Source organism: Cervus canadensis, chromosome 17, assembly GCF_019320065.1.
Source record: "Cervus canadensis isolate Bull #8, Minnesota chromosome 17, ASM1932006v1, whole genome shotgun sequence".
Taxonomy (NCBI): Eukaryota; Metazoa; Chordata; class Mammalia; order Artiodactyla; family Cervidae; genus Cervus; species Cervus canadensis.
Window position 1 is genome coordinate 63901574 of NC_057402.1, and position 16677 is coordinate 63918250.

Here is a 16677-nt window from a genome sequence, read left to right on the forward strand (position 1 = left end):
GATTCCCCTAATTATTATCAAAAGGAGAAAAAAAGAAATCTGTCTCCCTCCTCCCCAGGAATTGGAGTTCCACACTCAGAATGAACCCCGTGTTTTAAGTTGAATATTCATATGATGGTGTCTGCCTGCATAAATAGAAACATCCTTTTTACTAGTCATCAAGTTTTCTCTTCAAAAACTATCACACATTTTCCAAATCCGCGGGGACAGGCCCAGTTAGATAAGAGTCTGCCAGCCCTGGCTCTGGCTGTGTCTATTGACAGCTCGATTGGCGCTGAGGGAACCGGTGGTTTCCCCAGAAACACGCAGGAGGACCGCAATGCAGCAGCTGCACTGTACCTTGCCAGGGCTTCAGGCGGTTGGCCTCGTGAATGAGTTTTTTCAATTAATGACCTTGCTCCATATGGGACATTAAAGATGTTTTTGTTTTTAACCCAGGACGACATGCTAGAAGCTGGAAAGATTTAAGAATATTAAATATTCCTCCTCAGCCTCAAGATGACAGTTGATAAACAAGTAACCATAAGATATCAAAAACATCAAAGGATGGGAGGAGAGGTGCAAGCCCTGGGGTGCTTAATAAAAAACAAGGAAGAAAGAGCGTAGTCAAGCTGCAGATCCCCAGTGGGGCCAGTACCTGGGCGTCTGTATAAAGCCAGAGTAGCAAGCAGGACTCCTGTAACCCGGTTCACTCTAACATTTGTCCTCACGTGCTCCAGATGTTTGTAACGGGGGTATTTATATTAGCAACCAAAGCGTTGCTCCAGAATTGTGAACAGTGGCTTAGTTTGGAAAGATTGGGTGATCTAATCACGAGCTCTGTCAACGTCCTCTGTGCCCCTCCCTCAGGAGGTCTCCTGCCCGTGTGGTACTGTGCTTATCAAACTGTGTCACCCCAACATTCATGCTCCAAGGAGGGTCTTTCGGGAGCGGCTGGATGAAAGCAACTGGGTGGGCTTGCAGACCCTCTCCACCTGCTTCAGCAAGAGCAGCTCCACTCTTACCTGCCTTGCATGTTACAAAACCATGGACGATTCTGTTTGGACTAAAAGGCGTTCTTTTGCTTTAAAATCAGAAACTTGAAAAGCAGTGGCATCATGATGTTTGAATCCTTTGTAAGTTGCTTTTCCACTCAATGATGTGTTTTTTCAATATAACCATGTTAATACACATAGATAGAGTTTAATCGTTGTATGAATAAACCACATCGTATTCATTCCCCTGCTGATGGGCATTTAGATGGTTCCCCATTCTTCACCATCTCAAAATACTTCTTCAGTGGAGTTGAGGGCGTTTTCCGTATAGACACTGATGGATGGTGCCCTCTAAGCTAGACCAGAAGGGAAGGGACAGTGGTTGGATGGTGAGATGTGGAGAGTGGACAGAGGATGAGAAGCCACACAGATGTGATAAAGTCAGGATGCCCCACAGTCAAACAGGTTCTGTGAACTGTGGGATCCAGAGGTAGCACAGATCATGGGGGACTGGGTGGCCAAGGATGGGGAGGAAAAGGAGCCTGTCAAAGCCCCGGAGGCCGAGGTGTTAGCTGGGTCATTCACTGGGTGTTTTAGTTTGCTCTGTCAGCTCCACCCTGCACCCCTCTCTGTGCCCACTAAGCACCGTGTCTGTGGGCCGCTTGCCCTGTGCCGGGGAGTCATGCAGCCTTGACCTTGGAGGAAGAGAGCACATGCAGGTGGCCTTCACCCCTCTACCGAAGGCCACGGCTCCCTCCCCCATAACTCACCTTTCCAGTTCCAGCAAAGGCTCCCTCCCTTGCTTTCCCTCTGATGGTAAAACAGCCTATTTGGGGTCCTCTACTCTCTTCCTTAGGTTTCCTCCATGCAAAGCGTCATTTTATTGTCTTCTTTCCCTTATTCGTCTGTTAAACTGAACTATCCCTTTCTTGCCCAATAGCTGCAGGCCTATCTTATGGAGATCACTGAAAATGATGACGGGAGGAAGGGTGGAGAGGAAGGTAGTGAGCCAGAACCCTGGTGGGGGCGGTGTCTGAGTTTAGGTAAAATCAAGCTGCCCCACATTTTTGTTGTTCATCTGTAAGCGCCTTTAAAACCAAAAGCTCTGCCTAATTTTTGTGTGAATTCCTAGTGTTTGAGTAATATGTGGCATGCAAAAAGCATTTTATAATTAAGATGAATTGAATTGAATATGACTGAATTAAATTAAGCTGAATTGTTCTGAATAAATGAGATACTAATGTGGCACATTTTAAATACCATGGGTTCCCTTCTCCACTGCCCTTGCCCCCTACTCCAGCATATGGCTTTTAGAAGCTTCATGAACATCAAATAACAAATTAGATCAGACACTGAGTTTCTGAAGTAAATAATGAATACTAAATGTTCACTTATGTTAGCATCTTATACAGAAAAACATTGAAGTTATGAAGATTTTGTGATACATTCAGACCCCTGTTAAGATTTCAGTATCCACTTTCTTGACACTGTGAACATTTTTGCTCATGGAAAACTTTGCATCCTGTTTCCAAGACAAAAAAGCAGCTTAGCTCTCAGAACATGTTAATTATTCATTTGAAAGTAATTTTGATGGACTCACATCTTTTGCATTGACTTGAATTATAATACCGAGTGGAAACAAAATATGAAATCTTTTTGAATTCAAATTTGAGCTGTAGTCAATCTAAAATACTGTGTGTAAAAGGTCTTTGTAACAATATGAGTTAAATCTCTTCTGGCATCAGACGGTGCTCTCCTCACCCTCTGGATTGTAGAGATAGTAAACGCGGGGAAAAGACAAAGTAAACATGATCTATTAATATTTGCATTGGGGGCAGGGCAAGCTTTTTCTCTTGTTTTTTTTTTATTTCCTGAGCACTGAACATTTGATTCCTCACTCTATCCCTCTGGCTCCAATTTGAAAAGCATTTCCAATCAGAACTTCAGGCCAACTTGAGGATAATGACTAATTATGGTTTGTCAAAATCACACGTTCAGTTTATTTATATCCTGTAATTTAAAAAGTCATTTTAAAACAAAAGCTATTGTTAATATTTACAAATATGAAATTCTGATTCTTCTAACACAGCAATAAAAGTTATTACCAAGAATCTTGATTTGGAATAGCCTCATCATAAGAAGTCTAGATCTAGTAACTCAGTAGGTTTTAACATATGACAAATGAGATGACAGTCTAGAGTCTACCCTGATTATCATCTCAGAAATGCATTTAGCTGGTAGTCAGAGGAGCAAGTCTCTCTGGCTTTGCTGGCTCACTGCTGTCTCTGGACTCGAGGGTTCTAGTGCTCTGGCTTTATGTAGTCTAAGATTTAGGCTGTGCTTTAATTCTCTTCCATTTGTGGTATCAATTTGAATATTTTTGACAATTTGTATTATCCTCATTTTATAGATGAAAAAACTGAGGTTGCTGAGGGGGTGATTTGCCCAAGATATTTCACAGCTAGTAAAGCATGGAGATAAGACTCAGACCTTGATACTCTGCCTTCAGATTTGCTGTTTCTACCGTGTCATGAATGCTGACATCCCTCCTGGCTGGTGCACACTGCCCTGAGCACCCTGACTCCTTCAGCTTCCAGGAGCTATGAATGATTCATGGAATTATTTACTTGTTTGTTTGCTTAATGTCTTTTTATTTGAAGGGATGCATTTTGTATTTTATTTGAAAGGATTTTATTACTTTATGCTCATAATATCATGTGTGCGTGTGTGCTAAGTCACTTCAGTCATGTCCGATTCTTTGCAACCCTAGGACTGTAGCCAGCCAGGTTCCTCCATATACGGGATTCTCCAGGCAAGACTACTGGAGTGGGTTGCCGTGCCCTCCTCCAGGAGATCTTCCCGACCCAGGGATTGGATCCGCATCTCTCATGTCTCTGCATTGGCAGGCGGGTTCTTTGCCACTTGCGCCACCCGAGAGCCCCATAATATCATCAAGTAGTTCTTTTCATTAGAGAATTTTTAAATGGGCTTCGTCTCAAGGAACTGAGCTGTTTACTGTGCTCGGGCAATTCCCACGGCCGTTTCGCTGAGGATGTAGTCGAATGGGCTTGGCAGACCAAGCATGGGGATGGGGTCAGGGTTTCAGTGGGTGAGGCCGCTGACACTGGGGGTGAGTCCCCCTCTCTGGACTGGCCAGTGGTAGGGGACTGTGCTTGCCCACTTCTGCTGCAGCACTGGCACTTTTTAATTCATCTCCTTCCTTCTGGAAACCAACCCCCACTCCTTCTTCTACTGACAATGCACTCATGGGAGGATAGACTTTTAAATGATTTACTTAGTAATAAGTCCTGGCCACAGCATCAAGCCATCTGGACTCAGCGTCCAGGGCTTGGTACATTCTTTCTGCACTGCACGATGCTTTTAAAACCCAACTCCCCCCAGAGTTGATTGTGCTTCCACATAAATCACATTGTTTAGGTTGCTGGAAGTTTCCTTGGCTTTCTGCTTATCACTGCAAGAACAGTTTGTTCCCTGCTGCCACTGCCAAGCATGGAAGCAAACGTGTTTCTTCTTTTCGTGATGACAGGCGCATCTCATCGTCCTGAGAGGAAGCCCCTCTCGAGAGGAGGCAGCCGCATCCGCACACGCCGTCGCCTGTGCCGCTGTCGCTTCCGGGAGGCCTGAGCACCACGGTGAGAGCAAGCGCGAGCCTTCCCCGGGGGCAGAGCGGCCTGCTCCCTCCTGGCCATGCACACCGGGGTTGTGGGCTCGCTGCCTGTGGCATGGGTGAACGGGCAGAGGGAGCTGTGATGGTCGCTTCAGAGAGCCTTCTCAGTTAGGTCCACCAGAGCCCTTTGGTTTCTAGCCATTTTCAGCCTTCTTCGAGACCTGTACTCTCAAACACAGCAAATCCAAACGTAGCTCTCAGAGCCCCAGAGAGTTCATGCTGGGCTTACAGGGTGGCCTCCTGGGCTTTCGAAGGTGATCTATTTTTAAAGATTGTTATGCAGCTACTGTGGCAACAGATCTGGCCTGTTGAAACGCCGGCCTTCAGACCCTCCCAGGGCTGAGCTTTCAATCAGGATAAACTTACACGTCTTCAGGATTCCAAAAGGAAGTTGCCACTTATGAGTCATATAGTTTTTCTTAGCCCTACATAATAGGTAGAGTGGTGAGCTTGGGAGGTTTTTAATCTTCCATCCCCGGCTCCGAGCATACAGTAGGCCTCTACTGATGAAGAACTTACTATCCTAATGACTTTTTCTTGTTGTTGGCCAGAATATTCAGAAACAAGAGTATGATTCATAAAGAAGACCTGAGGTGTATTCCAAGATGTCAGATAAAAATACTTATCCATTATAGGAAAATAAGGTCCAGTGTGGCATCAAGCTGGAAGTCAACATTTGGAAGGCTTGAGGCTGAGGTTCTGGGAGCAGGTGCTGGCTAAGATGAGAAGGCTGGTTGTGGGCGGGGGAGGGGTGGTGCAGCTGAAGGGGGCACCTTGGGAGCAGACTGGTCTGCAGAGGTCCCTGGACCGGGCAGGGGCTCCTGTCCTGGCAAGAGCTGAGGAAGGGGGTCTATCTGTCCATCCCCCCTTGCTGCTGCTGCTGCTGCTAAGTCGCTTCAGTCGTGTCCGTCTCTGTGCGACCCCATAGACAGCAGCCCACCAGGCTCCCCCGTCCCTGGGATTCTCCAGGCAAGAACACTGGAGTGGGTTGCCATTTCCTTCTCCAATGCATGAAAGTGAAAAGTGAAAGTGAAGTTGTTCAGTCGTGTCCGACTCTTAGCGACCCCATGGACTGCAGCCTACCAGGCTCCTCCGTCCATGGGATTTTCCAGGCAAGAGGACTGGAGTGGGGCCATCCGCCCTTAACGATCCCTCATTCTGGTCTCCAGGAGCTTTGCGCACCTTTTCAGAGCCAGAGGATAGGGAAGGCAGACGCCCTTTCTCATTCTAGCTCCCTGGAGCACTCCACACCTCAACCAACTTCCAGACCTGCAGAGAGCCAATATTTTCACCAACCTGTTGGTGGCTAACATTCCTTTAATAGGCAAGAGAACCTTCCATGCCACAAGTATTAATAGGATACTTAAAATGCAAACAGGATGGAAACCCCTACATTAGCAGGGGTCACAAACCTACATGTCCATAGGGAGCAGGTAAGCAATCCGAGTGAAGCAGATGGTCCTTAGAAACCAGTAGCAGCAGCAGCAGCATAGTTATGATTGGCAGCTAACCCTGGGCTGTAATCTGAGAGATGCAATAGGGAGTGGTGAGGGCTGTGACAAGCTGGGGAAGCCTGTCCCCTGTCCAAAGCGAGCAGCAACTGCTGTTCAGCTCTGGCCCATCACTGTCACGTGGAAGGCAGGCTTGTATCGGCAGGTCTGCTTTTTCAAGAGAAGGCAGAAATCTGAAGTTTTATGTGAAATCAGTGCATAGTTGATGGTAACTAAGTCAAATATGTTTCAGGCTCTGAAGGAGGCAAAACAAGTGTGGAGGGCTAGATCCCTAACTTCTGACCTGGGAGCATGAGATATATTTTTTTCTAAGTTTTCCAGTCTAAATATGGTGTTGATATAGCCTCCCCTGTAAGTCAAGAATGCTACTAATACCTACTTGATGCAGATAATTAGGTCTATGAAAATTTAATGACCTCACTTAGTAATAATAGCTAATTCTTACATGGTATGTAGTGTCACGGTTCTAACTGAGCTAACAAAGGTAATTTACCACAGCTCTGTGAGGTTGATACAAGTCCCCAGGTCTCAGATGGAGAAACTGAGGCATGCAGGCTTAGGTAACTTCCCAAGAGCCATGGCCAGGGGCTGTAGACTTGAACCCAGCCTCCTGACCTCCCTGCTGTGTAACAAGGACTGGCATTGCGCGTGCCTTTTCCTTCCCCCCCGCCCCGCACCCCCCACTTACACCTGCCAGAGAGTGTGTGGCTCTGGGGAGGGAGAGGACGCGGGAAGAGTGAAGGCAGCCCGAGGAGGCCCGCCCAGGAGCCCACACAGGTCTCAGCCCCGCTTCTGCCCTGTGGCTCTCGGGCGGCTCAGACCGCGTGGTGAGCTGCCCCGGGAAGCCGGCTCACCTCTCAGTGTCTGAGAGATCGGAGGAGGGTGAGTAGGGAAGGAGAGAGGCAAACTTGCCCAGGAGCGGGGAGTTGGACAGTCGCAGCTGGCTTTGCAGGTTACAGAGGGGGCTGCTTCTGCCTGAGGCCTGGAGCAGTGGCTGCTTGAAACACTGACCCACGGAGCCCCCAGGAGCCTGGAGCCAGCGGGAATCTCAGCAGCATCATATTAACAATGACGACAGCGGCAGTACCAAGCGTCGTTGGATGCGGGTGCTGGCGCTCTCACCAACATGCCCGTCTCATCCTAACAAGCCTTGGAGGCGGGACACGACCTCCCATTTCACAAAGGAGATGACCCAGCCAGCTCTCCACACCACAGCCCCGTCCACTCTCTACTCACGGCTTTACCCAAGGAGGACGAAGCCCCAGTCCATCCGAGGAGGCTCCCTTCTCAGATGCAGCCTCCACTGGTCAGAGGACAGGCGAAATGTCTATGACTTGACACTGGCAGAAAGCGTTTACTTGAAAGCAAGGAGGAGGCCGGGCAGAGATGCTGTCGGATCAGAACAGCTGCCGTGCAGCGGCAGCAGGAAGCCCCAGAGCTGGGGCAGAGAGAAGCCCGGCCCTTGCCCCCAAGGCCTCAGACCTCAAACCCGAAACAGGTGCATCAGAAGAGCCAACGCAGAGACCCAGCAGCTCATTCCTACTGTGTTAACAGGCTCGAGGATGCTGCCAGGGGAACCTGTGTTTCCTTGACGGAGAGCACGGGGAAGACTGGGGAAGACGACCTGGCGGGCTGCTGCTCAGACCATTTGTCCCAGTCTTACCCACATGTGCCTAAGCTCGGCCTGGGCCCAGAGGGGCCGTGTTAACACGTGTGGGCTCGGCATCCCCCCAAAACAGGGGTGAGTGGGGTCCCCCCTTCCAGCCAGGAGCCACAGGGGCAGTGGCTAAGTGCCTCCCCACCGCCTTTCAGGGCACCTGGGTTTCATTTCTCTGCTGTCGCCTAACACACAGCTGACGCGGTGATGAGGAACCCACCCAGGGCTGAGGCTCTCCAGGCCTCTGCTACCTCCAGCAAGGGGAAAGGAAAGGAGAGAATTTGGAAGTGATCTTTGACAGCTAAGCAAGGGCCCGGCCTCCCCACCCAGCTCTCACCCAGGCAGGCCTCTCTGGCCTGGACTTTGGTCACTTGTGGTTCAGAAGTCCCTGGGAGCAAATCCATACTTTCCACTGAGCACCGAGGACCTCAGCTCTACTCTCCTATGCGGAAACTTGTCTGTGCCAAGTACAGTTTGTTTGTTTGTTTTTAAAAGAATCGTTAATGGGGGGAAATTTCTCATTTGGGGATTCTCCATAGCCTGCTTGCTGAATGCCCATTGAAGGCATTGCCCTCCAATAAACAAAACGTCACTGGCCAAGAAGCCAGTGTGTTTCTGGCTCCACACTCAAATGAATCCCTTTGCTCTGTGCCTTCCCGCATTCCTTATGCAGACAAAACTGCCCTAGAAGTCACGGAGGATTGTCATTGCATAAGGCTCCCAATTCAGGCTAGCGAAATGTCACTAACCTGAGCCTGGCCAGCTTCCCAGAGCAGCCATAGACAAACTTGGTGTTAACAGTTCTCCCAGCCCTGCTGAGCGTCAGGGCATTGGCCTTGTGTTTATAACTCTTCTCCTAAAGGACATTAAAATGAAATGGGCTGAAGCCAAGTACATTTTAGTGTAAACCTTTGAGAGGCAGAGCCCGCTGAGCTCGGGTGGCCTTGTTTGGAAGTGGCCCCATGTGGGGCCTGGGCCTGGGAGCTCTGCTGGTTTCAGAGACAACAGGAGAGGACGGGCTATGCCCCTGCCTACCTTGGGGAGGGGGTGGGATCCCCAGTTCTCAGCTCTGTGGACAGACTCACAGGCATGTCTCCCCAGCCCTCTCTCATCCTGACATCTCCCCTCGTCTTATACAGTAGTCAGGAAATATGTAGGTATCTAAAGGTGGGCTCTGCATCTCCATGAAGTCCCCTGGCTTTTACCCTCCACGGTCACCCCTTTGCTCAACTCTTCCTCCTGTGGCCTGGTTCTCAGCATTGCCCATGCCAGGCCCTGCCCCACCTGAGGCCTGCTCCCTACTCATGGGTTACCGGTGCTGCTTGAGCCCCGTGTGTCTCAGAGAGACTGGGAGTCAGGCCGTCTCTGGCACACACACACACCCAGCTCCAGCGGGCTCCCAGCCGGTAACGCGGCCGCCAGGGAGCAGCCGCGGCCAGTGGCCTTCCCCTGCCTGTGGCCGTACTTGGCGGGCCCTGCTACCTCCGTCTCCCACTTCCAACCCGAGGCCCCGACAGCTGCTGGCCACCCCCCCCTTCCTCCTCAGTCTTCCCACCGCCCCCCACAAGCCCTGTGCGCTCTCAGAGACCCCGCCGCAGCTCCTCCCCAGGGCCCACCTCTCAGTGCAGAACGCCTAGCCTGGCTGAGCCTGGCACCCGAGCGCCCCAAGCAGGTGTCAGCGTCCAGCCTACTCTGCGCCCTGCAGGCCAGGTAGGGAAGGGAGGGGGCAGAGAGAGCAGTGGGTGTGGCCAGAGGAGAAAACGGGCTAGGAGGACCCCCCTCTCAGAAATCTCTGGAGGGCACCCTAGGGCACAGCCCGTCTAGAGGACTGGGGCCTAGACAGAGGCCAGGCGCTGCCCACCTGAGCACACTCCGGATCAGACAGGGCGTGGCTCTGTGGGTGCTCTGTCCTCAGAGGTCCAGGGAGCCCGGGAGCCCAAAGGGGGGGCACGTGCAGGCTGCGGGGGTGGCAGCTCTTGAGGCTGGCAGAGAAGTAGAAGGTGGCCTTCTGCACGCTGAGCCTGTGCTGTTGGCCTCTCTTCACCGAGGTACAGCCTGTGGCAGAACTGAAACCTCACCGAGCTTTGCTTGCAAACTGCATTTCATCTGTGTGCCTGAGAACAAAGCCCGCAGCTTTATCCCTCTCCTCGGGAGGATGAAACACTCTCTGACAACCACTTCTATGAGGCGCAAGTGTTTCACTTAGTACTGGCTAATAAGTTATGTCCACAGCTTCTTGGAAAAGCTTAAGTTATCAATACTCTGACTTGACTTTGAAACATATTAGGGCGGCTTATGGAAATCACATATACTTTACCAAGACAAGCCACTCCGGCAACAGGCATGAGGCTACTGGACCCCTGATGACTACTGGGTGGCCCCAAGTGGTGCTGGAAGAGGACGGTCCTGGCCCACTTCTGATGGTGAGGACTTCGAAGCTGGCATCCCCGTGGTGACTGAGCCCTGCCAGGACCTGTGGGCCCCAGGCGCTGTGAGACCAGCCTGCCTCCACCTTGGTCACCTCACTCTGCTGAAGCAAGCCCGCCCCCGAGATGGCCGTGGATTTCCAGGGGCCGTGCGGCTCAGCGCCAGCAGGTCTGAGGCATCTCCCAGATGCCAGGGACGATGTTCCTCTTGAAGATGATCTTTCGGTGTGGAGAAAGCCTGTCTTGGGCTTCGTCTGTCCTCAGAAAACCCCATGCCCCCACCCTGAGGCTGCTGGTTGGTCTCAGGGCAGCTGCCTGCACAGGGCCTCCGGCAGCTCCCAGCAGGGTCTAGATGGGTTCAATCTGTTTGTCTGCTGGGTATTGGCACTCCTCTGGGCTAACAGCAGGCTAAGATTTGAGACTTTCCATTTTCAAATTCCCTGGGGCCCTTAAAGCTTTTGCAGTTAGTGCAAAGTACAATTTCCCAAGACTATTACAAAGGATAATTGTCACATTGTACACCCAGGCCTCTCTCATAATGAAAGCTGTCCTCACTGTTCCAAAGCTTGCCTTTGGACAGCCTCAAGAAAATGAGCCCAGGGCTACCAGAATTTATTTTAATTAAAACCTCCTGACCTCTAGGGTGCCAAATCATAACTCCACTTTCCTCCTGCTCTTTGAATGGAGCCCTGGTTTTTTACGCCTTTGTATGCACACGCAGGTGGAACAATCTGAAGGGGCCTCTGGGAGACACTAAGCCAGCCTACCCACTGGGCCACACTTGCCCCTCACCCTAACTTGCAGACAGCCCCGGTGTTCTGCAGGAGTGAAAATGGGAGAAGTCCGTGGCCTTGGAACACCTGTGCCACTGGGGCTCAGATTTATAAAGCTAAGTCATGGCCTGTGCTTTAGAAAATGACCTCATCCCTTGCTGAGGCCACCTGGCATCAGGTTGCCGAGGATTCTAGAAGAGGTTTTTAAGCTTAGCAACGGCCACGTGTGTGAATGCTGAAACTGCTGGTTCCTTGTGAACCCGCACCCAGCATCAGGCACAAGGCCTGTGCCAGGAAGGGGCATCCCGCCCCAGGGGCTGTGACCTGTCCCTCTGGCAAAGCCGCTGTCGCTTACGCCAGAAGGACCTCCGAGGGGATGCCCACTCCTGGGAGAACCAGCTCTGCTTCTCAGGGAGTCAGTCCCTAGGGGTAGTAGGGCAAGTTTTCTCTCCCCTCAGAGACTAATCATGGGGTTCATGGTTTAGGAAGCTAATTTGGGGGACGGGGGAAAATAAGTCAGGGTTTTGCAGTAAAGGAGCTCTCCTATATCCCAGGTAAAAATAAAAGTAGTTTCAAACTTACAGAAATAGGGAAGGCGCCCGCAGTGTGTGCCCTGGACTTTCCACTCTTCTCAATGCAGCGTCCTGACAGGATGCCCAACTTGTGGTCAACTTGTACGTGACAACGTGTCAGAGAACCCTCTCCCTGGCCCTGCCTCTGCTGACTAGAGACTCCCAGGAACAGAATTAGGAGAACATGGACCTGTTGAGGAGCCGAGGACTCTGAAATGGGGGAAGAGAAGCAGCAATTTTAGGAGCTGACGCCCGAGGGCAGATTCTCAGGCCGGGCTGGTCTCTGATGCCTCATCGCAAAGCCCAGCTTTCTTCCACTTCAGTAGCTATTCTGGCCTTGGTTTGAGTAATAAATTCCTTCGTTCCCCACAATCCCTTCCTTCCTCCCTTGCTTCCAGTCCCTCTTCCAGAGATCCAAAGGTGCTAACGAGCGTTCTCTTTGGAAAGTGTGACTGGGCCTCCCTGAGTTACAGCCTGTGAGCTGTTTGCGCAGCAGTGTGACAGGCCCGTCGGCTTCCTTCCTCCCAGAGCCCTGTGAGGTCAGCCACACAAGGGAAGGGACACGCGGCACTCAGGTCTGGTCCCAGCCCAGATGCGGCGGTTTTGTGGGGGCGATGGGTCAGCGTGCGACTGCCAGGGACAGGAGCACTAAGAGGTGGGAGGACGTTATGAGGGGCTGGAAGGCGAGAAGGCACGGCTATGTCCACCTGTGTCTGGAAGACCAGCTCTTTACCCAGGAAGGGAGGGGGACACTCCCCATCCCTTTTGACCTCTTCCTTTTTCTGAGCCTGGCACCACTTCTGCAAAAGCCTGGGTCAGAAACTCAGTTCTTACCCTTTTGGTCCTGCCTCCTTCCCATGCCCTTTACATCTGCTCATCTTTCAAGTGAGGGTTCATCTCGGGAAAACAAGGCTGAGACTCAGAAGAACCTCTCCTCTTCAAGAATGGCTCAGTTACAGTCTCTGGTTAATTTCCAGTTAGACAGAAACTAAAACATTAACAGTACTCCATTCTTGAGTAGACTTGTTAATTTTTAGACATGGAACATACATCTCTGTAATGCTTTTACAATCAACAATATAAATGCCACATCATCTCCACATTTGCTGTCATCAGATTATCAAAGTAACCAAAATAGATACTTAGTTCGAACATTTAATCTGTAATATATTCTCCCAAGAGTCAACAAAGACTAAAGTGATGTAACATTTTTCATATACAGTAGTAAAATTTTCTTCTACCAAGAAAAGAATTTGAGAACTACTTTAGAAATCCATCTGCTGGTTTGGCAGTGGACAGACCCCCAGTGAAAGAGTGGAGCCAGGACCCCAGCTTACTAGACTTCTGTCGAGTTTCAAAGCCTGGGGCCAGCTGACCTCCCTGACAGGCAGCACCCCCCAGCCCAATTCTCACTTCTCTCCGACAGCCGCATAGATCTTCAGCAGAGGAGATCTTGCAGATAAGTGACGCTTGCTTGTTTTCAGACCTGAGTTCTCTTTAGGCTGCCTGGATTGGATAGACACGTCTCCCAGCTGTCTGTGTCTCTCCTTTCCACAACAGATCATTTGGGAGGTACTTGAATCATTTCCGGGAACCTACATTTCTCATTGTGAATTTCAGAGCTGTTCTCAACTTCTCGAGTTATATGGAGCCATTTATGTGCATGCTTCAGGCCTTTGGACCACTCTGTCTGTTTTCATAGCACTGTTCTGTCCTCTCCATGTCCATCCCTGCTCCCAGCGTCCCTGCTGATTAGCCTAGCGTGGATGAGGGAGGCCCATAGCCACAAACTGTCCCTGAAACTAAAAATTTCTACATTTCCTGAGCACTGGCTAGGTGTCAGGCGTGTCATCAGTTATTTGTGGGCATTAATCCGTCTACTCCTTACAGCCACCCTATAACAGAGGCGCTGGCACGAAAGCCCCTCTCTGACGTGAGAAACTGGAGGCCAAGCTTGGGAGGTGCAGAGCTGGCTGGTGGCAGGGCTGGGCCTGAGGGCAGGCAGCACCTGACCCCTGGGGCCCACCCTCCTCCCATCTGCTTCTCCACCTCCCGGAACAAGGACCTCCTGCCCCATCCGTCCATCTCTGTGAGTTCTGGAGCAGTGTGTTTGTGGTTCCTCTTTGCAAGTACTGTCGTTCACATCAGAATATGAGAAAAATTAATCCATGGGCCCACTCTCTGCAAAAATATTAAAATAAACAATACCCTATCCTGTCTAATCAAGAAAATGGGGAGAAAGCACAGAAACAAAATTAGAGGTGATAAAGGGAAAATAATCAAACACAGAGGAAGCCTGAAGAAGCTAGAGATAACATTTTACCTTTGTGCTCATGTGTATTTGTGCTACACAGTTCATAGTTCATACTAGATTTCCAAATGGAAGTGTCAAGTAGACCTTGTGTGTATGGGTCATAATCTGCCTCAACTGTGCGCTCGTCCTGTGAACCCATAAGGTTGTCTCCAGGAGGCACTTGGGTTGTGGTGGGGCTGGGAGGTGGTCCCATGTTCCTCAGGGACACTCACGTTTTCCTCTGCTAGAGCAGGAGTCAGCAAACTTCAGCCCAGGGGCCAAATCGAGCTCCCCGCCCATTTTTCTAAACAGTTTTCTTGGCGCACAGCCAGGCTCCTTTATTCACATATCATCTCTGACTGCTTTTGTGCTACAAGTCTTTGGTCCGCAAAGCCTACAATAGTTAGCATCCGGTCCTTTATAGAATAAGTTTGTGACTCCTGTGCTGGAGTCTTATAATTTTTCTACTTTCAGACTAGATTCTACTTTACAGAGTTTCTTTTTTAAATATTCTTTTCTATTATGGTTTATCACAGGGTATTGAAAATGCCCTGTGATAAACCATATCACAATATCATCAAGGAATGTTGAATATACCCTGTGATAAACTCTGTGCTATACAGAAGGACCTTGTTGCTTACCCACTCTGCATATAATAGTTTACATCTGCTAATCCAAACTAGCAGTCCTTCCCTCCCCTGCCCCCACCCGGGCAACCACAAGTCATCCTCTGCATCTGTGACTCCATTTCTGATTCATAGATAGGTTCATTTGTGTCGTATTTCAGATCCCACACACAGGTGATATCATATGGTATCTGTCTTTCTGACTTCACTTAGTATGATAATCTCTAGTTGTATCTATGTTGCTGCAAATGCCATTATTCCATTCTTTTTTACAGCCGAATAACATTCCATTGTATACACGTACTGTACCTTCTTTATCCATTCATCTGTGGATGGACATTTAAGTTGTTTACATGTTTTGGATATTGTGAATAAAGTTGCTATGAACATGAGGGGCGTGTATCTTTTTGAATTACAGTTTTGTCCAGGTATATGCCCAGGAGTGGGATTGCTGGATCATATGGTAATTCTGTTTTTGGTTTTTTAAGGAACCTGTTTCTCCATAGTGGCTGCACCGAATTACATTACCACCAAGAGGGTAGGAGGGCTCCCTTTTCTCTACACCTTTTCCAGCATTTGCTGTATTTAGACTTTTATTCATCGCCATTCTGACTGGTATAAGGTGGTACTTCACTGTAGTTTGATTGCATTTTTCTAATAATTAGTGATGTTGAGCATCTTTTCATTTGCCTACTAGCCATCCGTGTGTCTTCTTTGGAGAAATATTTATTAAGTTCTTCTGCCCGTTTTTCTATTGGGTTGTTTTGTTGTTGTTGTTGAGCTGTATTATCTGTTTGTATATTTTGGAGATTAAGGCCTTAGTTTTCTACTTCAATTTATTGGTTCAGAATTTCCAAACCAAGAGAATTCCGTGGCAGTCCAGTGGTTAGGATTCCATGCTTTCACTGCCATAGGCCTGGGTTCAGTTCCTGGTTGAGGAACTAAGATCCCACAAGCCATGTAGTGCAGAAGGAAGGAAGGGAAACAATTGGGGAAAAAAAAAAGAATTTCCAAATAAAGTAGATGGTGCAAATTCTGCCCTCACACATGCGCATACTCCACGAACAGTCTTCCTGTTTCTTTCAGATGCTTTTTCAAGCCATGGCCTCTGGAGGGACAGCCGGGAGGCTTCTCTTTGGACCAGTGCAATTGCTGGTTTTAGGAATTCCTGGCTATATTGGTTTTCTTTTGCTGCATAGCAAATTATGGTTGTTTAAACACGCAGTTTAAGCTTTCAGTTCTGTCAATCAGAAGTCTAGCATGGTAGGAGTGGCTTCTCTGCTGAGGCTAAAATCAGGTTGTCAGCCGGCTACATTCTCATCTGGAGCATGGGGTCCTTTTCTAAGCTCAACCCTGTTATTAGCAGGATTCAGTTCTTTATGTTGTAGGACTGAAGCCCCTATATTCTTGCTGACTGTGACCTTTCTCAGCTCCTATGGGCCACTTTTGGGTCCTTGTATCACGGTCCCCTCCATCTCAGGATTAGAGAACCTCCTTTCAAATCCCTCTCATATTTTGGATCTCTCTGCCTTCCTTCTCTGCCCCCAACTAAAGAAAACTGCTTTTAAAGCTCTGGTGACATTAGGTTAGGCCCAAGGAGTAATCTCACTTTCTTACAGTCTGCTGTGCTATATGACATTCCTTATGACAGGAGTAATATCTCAGCCTATCTGTAAGTTCCACCCATAATCAATGAGGAGGTCATAACCAAGGATGCGGGTCATTGGGGTCATCCTGGAAACCTGCCTGTGACACTGAATTTTGCAGGGGCCTCGTGTCATCTGCTTACCACACACAGGCCTCAGGCCTCAGTGACCAGCCCAGCTCAGGCTTATGAGACTCTGGGCATTTTGGAATACCGTAGACCTTTTTCCTAAGCCCCTCTTGGACCGTTCAGCTCCCCGCTCCCCCTCCCCATCCCTGCTCTGGCTTTCAGTTTCCTCTTCATTTTTCATATCTGAGATTTTCCTTTTTTGATTTTTGCTTTCAATATTGGCAAATATTTAAAAATATCTTTGTTACATTATAACCAATATGTTTAAGTGCTTGGAATGGTTGGGGTTTATCCTTCAGCAGCATGTCAGCCGTATTTTCCAGAATTATAGTGTTATTAAACTACATTCCAAGATTATAACATCCACTAAAGTCAATGAATCC

General features: G+C 49.2%; 1 protein-coding gene across 8 annotated transcripts in view; it reads left to right on the top strand.

The window, feature by feature from the left end:
* TTC23 (tetratricopeptide repeat domain 23) overlaps positions 1-16677 on the top strand; it is a 146862-nt gene that overhangs the window by 106845 nt on the left and 23340 nt on the right. For all 8 annotated transcript variants that reach the window (XM_043434524.1, XM_043434518.1, XM_043434519.1 and 5 more), the window contains one exon: positions 4522-4627. In XM_043434524.1, the coding sequence (XP_043290459.1) occupies positions 4522-4627 (106 nt within the window). The remainder of the gene's footprint in view (positions 1-4521; positions 4628-16677) is intronic.